The sequence below is a fragment of the Lethenteron reissneri genome, chromosome 57, assembly GCF_015708825.2.
Source record: "Lethenteron reissneri isolate LAM-NWPU_2019-01 chromosome 57, ASM1570882v1, whole genome shotgun sequence".
Taxonomy (NCBI): Eukaryota; Metazoa; Chordata; class Hyperoartia; order Petromyzontiformes; family Petromyzontidae; genus Lethenteron; species Lethenteron reissneri.
In genome coordinates, this window is record NC_083835.1 from 2,782,214 (window position 1) to 2,794,310 (window position 12,097).

Here is a 12,097-nt window from a genome sequence, read left to right on the forward strand (position 1 = left end):
GTGTGTGTGGGGGCAACAAGGCGCAGCCCTGCAATTGCTCAATCGCGCCCCTGCTGGAGGAAAGGGGCATCTTCTTAGGTTTTTTTCGGTAAAGTCACGTAGGTAAAAAATTTAAATTAATAAAAGTAAAATAAAATAAAAATCACGACGTTTCGGAGGCAACACAAGCTTCCGTCTTCCGAAACGTCGTGATTTTTATTTGATTTTATGTTACTTTTATTCATTTACATTTTTTACCTACGTGACTTTACCGAAAAAACCTAAGAATATGAATCCTTGCAGTCACGAAAGCTTCAAATCTAGAAGAAAGGGGCATCCACTAGAGGAGGGAGTTGTAGACGAGCCTCTCTGGAGGGTACATTGGTCTACTCTTCCACGCGACCATCATCTGCTTCATCAGTGTGTTGTGTTGCGAATGATTGTTGTGCATTTGAATAAGGGGCCGTCCATAAATGACGTCACGCGATTTTGGACGATGTTTGACCCCCCCCCCCTCATCGTCACATGACGTCACAAAGAGTCAGACCCCCCTCAAATATGACGTCACAAAGCTCTGCCCCCCCCCCCCCCCGAAAATAAAAACATGCTTCAAATCGCTTTAAACTATTGTCATTGTAGTGCGTATTTAATGTGGCGCTGCACTCTGATGTTGTAGGAGAAAACATTTATTAAAAAGTCGATTTAATTAAGTTGAACGTGTTGTCTATATTTATTTAAAGTTGCTAATTTTGATGTGACGTCACGCATCGTCACAAATGTCTGACCCCCCCTCCTAAGGGCAATTGCCCTAAAAAAAACTTTGCCTCATTATATACATATTTTATACATTTAAGGCTGCCGTATTTATCGACGGATGTCTTGAGTAAAAAAAAATTGTATTATTGTATGACGGCCACGGTTGTATTTGTTTTCATTTACGAAACGCGATCTCACTGCTCTGCGGCTTCCGTAGCGGGCTTCGCTCTTGAATCGCAGAGACGCCTCTCGCAAATACCCTACAACGGATTAGCATAGAGGGGTCTCCCCCCACTCCGCCATTGGTCAGAGCCGACCACGTGGCGGTGGCAGCGCGGCTTCTGATTGGCTCGTTGCGCTCCCCCCCGTCCGTTCCCGCGCTTTTTGCTAAACCGCGTGGGAAATCTAAACCGCATTGCGCGCCACCCCTACACCGCTCAAAGCCAAACGGGAAATTCGACGAAAGTTTCGCGATTTGTACAATTAGCGTTAAAACATTTAAACATTAAATTTTATCCCACCCTCCCCCCCTCTCTCTCTAAACCGTACTACCTGAAGGTGTTTTGCAAACCGGTGAAGAGAATCGTGTACGTTGTGCCCCCCCCAGTATGTGTTAGGCTCCTCGTCTTGCGAGTCACTGGCGGTGAATGAATTGTCGAGTTTGGAAGATTTAAAGAAGCGGGCTTTTACAATGGGCGACGCGTAAGTTTCTCTCGTTACCGGCGGCGATCACGATTTCTCTCCGCCGCCTCGAGGCCTCCCCACGAGTCGTTGCCACGATCTCAGGCCCTCGATAGTTGCAGCATTTACACATCTCGCTCCTCATACCACGTGACTGACCTCATACCACGTGACTGACCTCGCTCCTCATACCACGAGACTGACTTCGCTCCTCATACCACGTGACTGACCTAGCTCCTCATACCACGAGACTGACTTCATACCACGTGACTGACCTCGCTCCTCATACCACGTGACTGATCTCATACCACGTGACTGACCTCGCTCCTCATACCACGAGACTGACTTCGCTCCTCATACCACGTGACTGACCTAGCTCCTCATACCACGAGACTGACTTCATACCACGTGACTGACCTCGCTCCTCATACCACGAGACTGACTTCGCTCCTCATACCACGAGACTGACTTCGCTCCTCATACCACGAGACTGACTTCATACCACGTGACTGACCTCGCTCCTCATACCACGTGACTGATCTCATACCACGTGACTGACCTCGCTCCTCATACCACGAGACTGACTTCGCTCCTCATACCACGTGACTGACCTCGCTCCTCATACCACGTGACTGAACTCGCTCCTCATACCACGTGACTGAACTCGCTCCTCATACCACGAGACTGACTTCGCTCCTCATACCACGTGACTGACCTCGCTCCTCATACCACGTGACTGAACTCGCTCCTCATACCACGTGACTGACCTCGCTCCTCATACCACGTGACTGAACTCGCTCCTCATACCACGTGACTGACCTCGCTCCTCATACCACGTGACTGAACTCGCTCCTCATACCACGTGACTGGACCTAGCTCCTCATACCACGTGACTGAACTCGCTCCTCATACCACGTGACTGACCCCGCTCCTCATACCACGTGACCGACCTCATACCACGTGACTGATCTCGCTCATACCACGTGACTGGACCTAGCTCCTCATACCACGTGACTGATCTCGCTCCTCATACCACGTGACTGGCCTCGCTCCTCATACCACGTGACCGACCTCGCTCCTCATACCACGTGACCGACCTCGCTCTTCATACCACGTGACTGACCTCATACCACGTGACTGACCTAGCTTATACCACTTGACTGACCTCGCTCCTCATACCACGTGACTGACCTCGCTCCTCATACCACGTGACTGATCCCGCTCCTCATACCACGTGACTGACCCCGCTCCTCATACCACGTGACTGACCTCGCTCCTCATACCACGTGACTGATCTCACTCATACCACGTGACTGAACTCGCTCCTCATACCACGTGACTGAACTCGCTCCTCATACCACGTGACCGACCTCATACCACGTGAATGATCTCACTCATACCACGAGACTGACTTCGCTCCTCATACCACGTGACTGATCTCGCTCCTCATACCACGTGACTGGCCTCGCTCCTCATACCACGTGATCGACCTCGCTCCTCATACCACGTGACCGACCTCGCTCCTCATACCACGTGACTGACCTCATACCACGTGACTGACCTAGCTTATACCACGTGACTGACCTCGCTCCTCATACCACGTGACTGACCTCGCTCCTCATACCACGTGACTGATCTCGCTCCTCATACCACGTGACTGACCCCGCTCCTCATACCACGTGACTGACCTCGCTCCTCATACCACGTGACTCACCTCATACCACGTGACTGACCTCGCTCCTCATACCACGTGACTGACCTCGCTCCTCATACCACGTGACTCACCTCATACCACGTGACTGACCTCGCTCCTCATACCACGTGACTGAACTCGCTCCTCATACCACGTGACTGACCTCGCTCCTCATACCACGTGACTGACCTCATACCACGTGACTGACCTCGCTCCTCATACCACGTGACTGACCCCGCTCCTCATACCACGTGACTGACCCCGCTCCTCATACCACGCGACTGACCCCGGTCCTCATACCACGTGACTGACCTCATACCACGTGACTGACCTCGCTCCTCATACCACGTGACTGACCTCGCTCATACCACGTGACTGACCTCATACCACGCCTCACTCATACCACGTGACTGACCTCATACCACGTGACTGACCTCATACCACGTGACTGACCCCACTCCTCATACCACGTGACTGACCTAGCTCCTCATACCACGTGACTGACCTCGCTCATACCACGTGACTGACCTCATACCACGTGACTGACCCCACTCCTCATACCACGTGACTGACCTAGCTCCTCATACCACGTGACTGACCTCGCTCATACCACGTGACTGACCTCATACCACGTGACGGATCTCGTGCTCCAGATGCTGGACATACGCTTTAGGGCGGGCAAGCTTTTCAGGTCCCATCGGCCTCAGAGTGCAATGCGCTCACCGCTTTGCTTATTCCGCTCCACACCATTGTATATATACACACAGTAAGAATAACAATAGCCGCATTTAATCGAAACGTGTTCGATGTTATATTTTGTTGTTGCTGTTTCCCTTCTCTGCATGAACTTATCTTCCTATTTTAACGGATTATATATACAGTAGTGCCTTATCCAAGGCAAAGAATTAACAGCCGTACAACAACATGTGAATGTAACGGTGCAGACGAGGTGAATGAAATAGATGAGGAAGCAATGGGGGGCCAATCTGTGATACGTGAATTCGGTGACAGTGAAATTCATGGCAGTAAATGACGAATGAATTGCATGAATGAATGGGGTTAATGAGTGAAAAGCCGTGTAATGAGAATATGAAGATGGAACAGTGACGTAGTGGTTATGAGGGAGATATTAAGGGGTCGTGGGTCGAGCAAAGCAACAATGCGTGTGAGTTGTGAGGAGTGGGACCTTAGCGAGCGAATGCGGAGGGGGAGGGAACAGATAGAGAGACAGCAAAGATTGAGAACGTAGTTGAGCGAGAAGGCACATCAACTCTTTTCACAATGCGCTCACGATGTCTCCCAACCCACCCCTCTCCCGTAGAAATGAAGAGGACACGTTTAAAATATTGATTGCCACCGACATCCACCTGGGATACATGGAGAAGGATGCAGTGCGTGGCAATGACACGTTTGTGACGTTCGACGAAATCATGGAGATCGCGCGCTCAAAGGACGTACGTAAACCTCTCGGCTGTCACAGCTTCTACTCGTGCCACAAACACACCCCGAATCCCCTCACAGGGCCGGAACACATTCCTGCGGAGGGAGCTGGTAGGAACGTTGGGTTGCTCGGTCAATGGCCAGGGTCAACGGCGGCGTGGTGTATTCCGCAAATATGGCCGATTGTGAGGGCGGGCACAAGCCGGCGTGAGTAGGTTAAACGTTGAGTTTTATAAGGGCACCACGGGGTGACCAGCCCCTCCCCACCCAGCCCCTCCCCACCCACATCCACCCCTCCCACCCCCCACCCAGCCCCACCCTCCCCACCCAGCCCCTCCCCACCATCCCCACCCAGCCCCTCCCCACCCTCCCCTCCCCACCCAGCCCCACCCTCCCCACCCTCCCCTTCCCACCCAGCCCCTCCCCACCCAGCCCCTCCCCACCCTCCCCTCCCCACCCAGCCCCTCCCCACGCTCCCCACCCAGCCCCTCCCCACCCTCCCCACCCAGCCCCTCCCCACCATCCCCACCCAGCCCCTCCCCACCCTCCCCTTCCCACCCAGCCCCTCCTCACCCTCCCCACCCAGCCCCTCCCCACCCTCCCCTCTCCACCCAGCCCCTCCCCTCCCATTTTTGGATGCACGACGGACGGACACAATAATCCCCTCTGGGCTGGTAGAACCAGGTGGTTCCCACCAGTATTAAGGTTCTTGTAGACCCTAGGCACTTGTTTTTCGCAGGCCTCCAGTGATACGTTTCGACAGCTGGTACTGCTGCTGCTGCTGCCCCATGTTACGACTACCGTCGCTGTTACTCGATTGTTTCACGCGTGCTTCGTCCGTAGGACAACAACGCCGCTTTCTTCCTTTGCACCCTCAATTGAGAATGAGATAGTGCGAAAAATTCTATTTGAACATGTTTTTGCTAATTTTGCAATGAAAAAATAATGTTCATCTCCGGTGTTAATTTCTCTTACCTTATAAAAAAAACCGATTGACATGACTCTGCCTAAATTTTTATTTAAAGCTTTCGTGACTGCAGCGATTCATATTCTTGGTTCGTTCCATTTAATGGGCACGAGTCTTCTGCGCGGGAGCAGGAAAGTGTTATCACGTAGAGATCAGCGTAAAATGCTTATTTTTGTATTTTCCGTGATTTTTATATTATCCGCGGTCGCCCTCCCCTTCATTAGCGCGGATAATCGAAAGTCTACTGTACTCAAATTTGGACTAGAATTAATTGGTATTTAAAGGTTGTTTCGGTTATAAACCACCTCTTGAGTGTATAAGATTTGTGGAAAAGATGGTAAGAGCCCATTTGTACAGATACCGCCATGACTCTACTCTAATATTATCCATAATATAGTTTTTTGTGGTTCAATTACGTAAATATAAATATGTCGTTAAACCCGCCACCACCCGACACAGCCAATTACTAAGGTTTTTCACGTAATTGAAAACATGCCATTTCATTACTACTTCAGTACACCGTTGTGTTGGAGAGTACATTTACAATTCGAGTAAAACGTTTCGCCGGTGATTACAACCAGCCTCATAAGCCGACAGCCAGAGTTTTGGGGAAATCCTCTTTCGGTCTTAAGTGACCTCGCATTACATTTCAGAGTTGAGAAACGCCGAGTCGGGTCAACTGCATCAGAGGTCAAGAGCTCAGGCCTGGCACCGTTGAGATTCTGGGTTTCTGTCCAACATAGACATGTGATTAATAAGCGGTTCTCAAGCGTAGTGGAATGGATGGCAAGTTAAGTTTAAAAGTACAAATTGCACAGCATCAATCGTTACACTCTCAACAGGTACCCATTTACGGCTGAGTCGACCTTGAGAAAGGCCCAGGACCGGTTCTCCAATGCCATTTAAAAAAAAGTTCTTGATTTTGATCGAAGCTCTGATTCCAAGCTCAGAATTCATAAACCGAATTGATTGCCATTCCATTTGCACGGTGAAATAGGACTACCTACATATGCTGTTTTGTTGGCTGGGGAGAAAGCACACTTTGACTTTTAGAACCCTTTCATGCACCTCTGGAAGGCTCCCATATCAGGACCCTCAGGAGGCTAAGGTCATCGCAAATGACTGCTCACATTCACTGACTCTCCCGTCGCTTTGTACTTGTGATGGTACCATTAGCAATTACGATTCAAAGCAGCCTTGCAATGCATGGCTTATAACTAAAGCCAAAGAACAGAACGCATGTGAGAGGAAGCCCACTGGGGGAGAATGAGACACGAAGCCGCAGTGTTCATTCTCTCTCTCTCGAAGAGTAACCACACTTTACCCCACCACACGTGACCTACCAATTGACTACACTGGTTGTGTACCCATTTATATTGCTGAGGTTTTTAGTATGTACTTTTATATCTCTCGGAGGAGAGATAGCGAACGGCTCGGAGATGACCGACGAGCGGCCAGAGACGAGCGGGAAAGGTAGCCGGGCGGTGAGCGGAAGCCAATTTCCCTGCCAATTACTTACCCAGGGAAGCCCCATGAGTGCGTGTCCAAAGTCTCTCTTAGGAGGGGGTCCTGCTTTGGGATGTTTAGTTGTTTGGCATGTGTTGTACCCCTGAGATAACGCCGACAGTGCTCCACTTTGTTGTCTCCTGGTCACCTTACAGCCCCGCGCCTACATCACATTACCAGGCGATCCACTGGTAGAAAGCCAGCCACCCATCCACAAATTAACCAGGCTCAAGCCTGCTTAGCTACCCTGATATTGGGGGGAACAGCCACATTTATGGTGATTGTGTCATACGCAAGTATTATTGAGTGAAAGCAAAAGAGGACTCGTTTTATTGTCCTCCCCGTGGTCGCGTGGATTTCTCTCCGGTTCCTCTTCATTTTCCCCTCCACGTTGAGAAACATCACGCGTTTAGAGCATTTGGCTGCGATAAATTTACACATGAAAAGCCACTTAATTGAGCTTTCATTTGTGGCCAGTTGCTTCTGAAAAGAGCTATGTAGCTCAGTGGGGCCTTACCTGGGGAAATAAAAAGGGTAAACAAATACAAGATATAATATTTATGCCAGGAAGAATTGAGTAGATGCCCCAACCATTTCCTTCCAGTTGTGAGTTTGACATTGGCTGGCTGAGTTCGAAAAGAAAAAGTACGCAATAAATATCTTCATCTGCTTTTTGATCAAACACTACGTGCGATCCATCGCAATGAACCTCGTCCGGGGACAGAAATGGGTCTCTTCCACAAAACGGAGCCACCGATTTTGTTTACTTCAACAAGGAACGCATGACCCATTCACTCTACAACCGATTCCAGTTACACAGTTTGGCAATAGTGATGTAAATTAATGGATAAGTACAAGAGAGAAGACATACAATTGCACGAGTGCTCGGAAATTACACCACCTTGCAGCTGCACATGGAGAGCAGCAATTTGGCTGATTTCCCAATTTTCCTGGCAAAAGACTTTTGCTATAATTTATTGGCTTTATAACGGCTGGACTCAAAATTCTTGAACGTTCAAAGTGCTCGAAGCCAGCGTGTGACGCCGATTTATATTTATTCCGTGTGCATAGCCCTGCAGTTTTGATTATTTATTTATCATGATAAGTTATTGTTTCAGAACTAAAATACATTAATACAAGTACATTTAACAATGTCAGGCAAACTCCAGTGATTTTACATAGTATGTATGTTGAATGCCTTTCGCACTCTACGTAGCCAACCTTGCTAATCGTATGTGCGGGGAAACTGCTTAGATAAAGGTGCATCCCCGCAAGTTCTTGCTCATTCTGCTGCTGGCTGAAAGGGCCTCAATTATAGGGAACTTAAGATAGTCCCTCTAGATCAGGGGTTGGCAACCAAATTAACAAGCAGAGCCATTGCTTTCGAGTTCGGAAAAAAACGGGTTTTGATTCCTTACCCATACCCGTACCTGGCTGTACCAGGGTCGCAAACGGGTACCCGTACCCGGCCGGGTACGGGTACGGGTTACCCGTACCCTACCTGATTCCCGGCCGGGTATGGGTAGGGTACGGGTATCGGGTACCCGATTGCAACCTCTGGGATGAAGCCATGTTGCAGGCGCGGGTGGGTTGATTCTAGGAACTTGAATTGTGAGAAGAGACAAGACGTTGGGAAATGAGTGACAAACGGTGACTCACCAGTGACTCACGGCCTACCCGTACCCGGCCGCACCAGGGTACGGGTAGCCGGGTATCGGGTAGGCTACGGGTATCGGGTACCCGATTGCGACCTCTGGCGTGCGGTTCTGGAGCTGTAGGTTGTCGACCCCTGTTCTAGAAGGTGTTTGACTTACTCTTCCACGCTTGCCAGATGTCTGTAAAGTAACTAGAGAAGTTACACTTTACCCCACCACACGTGACCTACCTTTCGACTAACTGTTGTGTACCCATTTCTATTGCTGAATTTTTTTAAATTATTATTTTTGCTTGTCCACCACTGGGTGGACAGTGGCAGAGGGATTTAATAAACTTAGCTCATTGTTTCAACTGACACGCCGCCGGGAGATCGAACCGGCAACTTCTTTCGTACCGTACAGAGCCAACCGCGATTATTGGAGGTGCGGGTAGGACACAACAAACTAAACACAAAAAGCAGTTCTAAAAAAAAATGTGTTTTCAATCTAGAGGATTGAAAAGTGGATTGGTCCGGTGGCTTCCTAATATCGGAAGGAAGAGCATTCCAGACGGCCGCATTATAATGCAAAATATACACAACTTTAACAACCCGATTTGAAACTTGTTGATTATCGCTGGGTAAAGGGAAAGGCCAGAGGGGATAAGCTATTCTATGCAAATGCATTCCCTGCTTGTGAAAACTGACAAATTTAAGCCATGGAGCTTGTTTTAGTTCTTTTCACTTTCAATGTGATCATTATACAAGTTAACTGCTTAAGGTATACCGTTGGAATCCTTAATTACCATTCTGAATTTGATTTGACTTGGCAGCTGCAAAATTGTGTTTGTGCCTCCGTTTCTGAGTCTGTCTGAAGTTGTTACACGGTGACAATTCTCTGCCTCTCATGGTTCCGAATCAAGATTATTTTTCTGGTGAATGCCTTTCCCTAGATGATGAGTGAATTATTGATGTTGTCTTGTCATATTTCTTTTGTTTTTTACATGCTTTGTAATGTTTGCAGATGAACTTTCATGAATAATATACTGGGTTTTTTTTTTCCGGGCCGTCAATATTATTAAGTCAGTGTATGGTTTCAGTGTGTGACACATTTTTCCAGAACCCTCCTGGTTCTTGTCAGATCTCGGAAGCTATGCATCATCGAGCCCGGATTCAGCATGTGGCCGCTGTGAATACCACGTTGTTGCAGGCTGCTCTGGAGCCGTGTGGTGTAGGGGCCAGAATAGCATTGTTCGACTGTACTTACGATGCTCCCACTTAGGAAGCCACTGGAGCTTATTAATAAATCCACTGGAGCTATGCACTTTTAAATCAAGATTGAAAACTGCCTTTTGCGTTTAGTTTGTTGTCCTTCCACCCACACCTTCGATTAGCACGTTGGCTACGTACGGTGCGAAAGAAGTTCAACATACATACATACATAGTCTTCTGTGCTTCCCACCATCACCCAGCAGCATCAACAGGTCCCCCACTTTCTTTATCGGTGGGTCGCGTGTGGTGGGCTAAAGTGTGGGTACTGCCACCTCCAAGACGTGTGGCCGGCGTGAAAGAGTGGACAAAGGCACCCTCTAGAGGGGCTGTCTAGAGTTTATCTGAGTTATGGATTTTCGTATGCTGAACTTCTTTCATACACCATGTAGCCAACCGCGCTAATCAGAGGTGCGGGGCAAGGACAACACCTGCGGACAACAGTTCTGCCCGCAGTGGCACGAGCAAGCAGTTGCAGGGCTGCACCTCTATCACCTTTATCAACAGTGTCGTGTTGCCCGCAGGTGGACTTCGTGCTGCTCGGCGGAGACCTGTTCCACGAGAACAAGCCATCCCGCCGGGCGATGCACGCCTGCATGGAGACGCTGCGCAAGTACTGCATGGGCGACCGCCCCGTCACCTTCGAAGTGCTGAGCGACCAAGCGGTGAACTTCGGTGGGAGCAAGTACGCGGCGCAGACGTTGCATCGGCCGACATCGCACTTTTGTCCCTGGGCTCGTAAGCAGCGATTGGTGTCGCCTACTAAGGTGGACCCATCATCGTGACGACACAAATGTGACATCGGCCGAGATCACAGTTTTGTTCCTGGGCTCGTAAGCAGCGATTGGTGTCGCCTACTAAGGTGGACCCATCATCGTGACGACACAAATGTGACATCGGCCGAGATCAGAGTTTTGTCCTTGGGTCCGTAAGCAGCGTTTGGTATCGCCTACTAAGGTTGACCGATCATTGGGACCTCTGGTGCGGGGCGTGTTGGCCGCTTGACTATGTGGGGGGTTTTCGCGGTTCGGCTCCAGCAGGCCACCCCCGGTCGATGCTGCGGCTGTAACGGCTGTGGGATTTTTGAGCGCCGTTTTCTGTTTCAAGGTGGGACGTTGGGGCATATCACGACGTCCTTGGAGCAGGAGCGTGGCGGCGGTGACGGCGTGGTCCAAAGTTTTGCCAGGATTTAAACGTTTGCTTGAGACGGATTTAATTGGGAAATAAGAGGCACTTGTTCCTCCTTGTTTGCGGTGAAAAAAAACTTAGCAGGGCCCACCCAAAAACGAGCCTTGACACTCAGTCAGGTTTTCCGAGATAAATGAAGGGCATTGTTATTACTACTCAGTCGTGAGAACATTTGTCCTCCTGGAGGCTCAGCTGACTTTGGCAACTGCATTGCTTTAGGGGTCCGACAACCTCAGAGCAGAGCCGCCGCCCAAAGCCACCAATTTTAGGTGACGTTTCAAAGTGATTTCCTGCTCAAATTGATCATTGAGGTGGTGCTTATCTTCCGTTTCCAGGCTTAAGCCAGTGGTGGATATTCTGCATTCCTATAGCAGGGAAGAGCTTATCCATAGGACTGCTACCGTTGACCTGCTCACAAGGTGGTACTGTTTTTTTAATTCCTCCCCCGAGGGATGATGGACTGAGTTAACCCCCAACCAGGTTTCTTATTTGCGTGCCTCCAATTGTGAGCCACTCTGCCTCCTACTCACTTTAGCGCCGAGCCTCCAGGCCAGTGATGATTATTCCCCTTTTTTTCTTTCCCCATTTCCTCGGATTTCAGATAACAAAGTTTTCTGGCAAAGTGCAGCATTCAACGGCAGCGCGCTTTCAATCATTTAAGCGTCGGTCTCCCCAGCGAGTGTGACGGGATTTGGCCGCTGATTGTGGAGCGGAGCGGAACTATTTTCTCTCCGGTCCTCCTGAGCCCAGTTTTCTCCAGCGCCTGAGCACAGGAATGTCTCTTGTCAGCATCTCGCTGTCATCAGTTTACAAAAGATTTGGATTTTATTTTTACCGCACGATCCTGCTGTAGGGTTATTTATAGTTGCACATGAATTGGACACTTATTGGTGCCAATGTCTTGCCACTTTCTTTGGCCCAAAGCAACGTCGGCACTTCCTGGCCAAGCACGTTGTGCTTTCACTACGTTGTCCCCACCTGAAGA

General features: G+C 49.5%; 1 protein-coding gene across 1 annotated transcript in view; it reads left to right on the top strand.

The window, feature by feature from the left end:
- The first annotated feature begins 1,141 nt into the window (after positions 1 to 1,141).
- Positions 1,142 to 12,097, top strand: part of LOC133357204 (double-strand break repair protein MRE11-like) — a 74,943-nt gene continuing 63,987 nt past the window's right edge. Inside the window, 3 exon segments of the mRNA XM_061575034.1 lie at positions 1,142 to 1,437; positions 4,431 to 4,563; positions 10,449 to 10,609. Coding sequence (XP_061431018.1) covers positions 1,427 to 1,437; positions 4,431 to 4,563; positions 10,449 to 10,609 — 305 coding nt within the window. The 5' untranslated portion in view covers positions 1,142 to 1,426.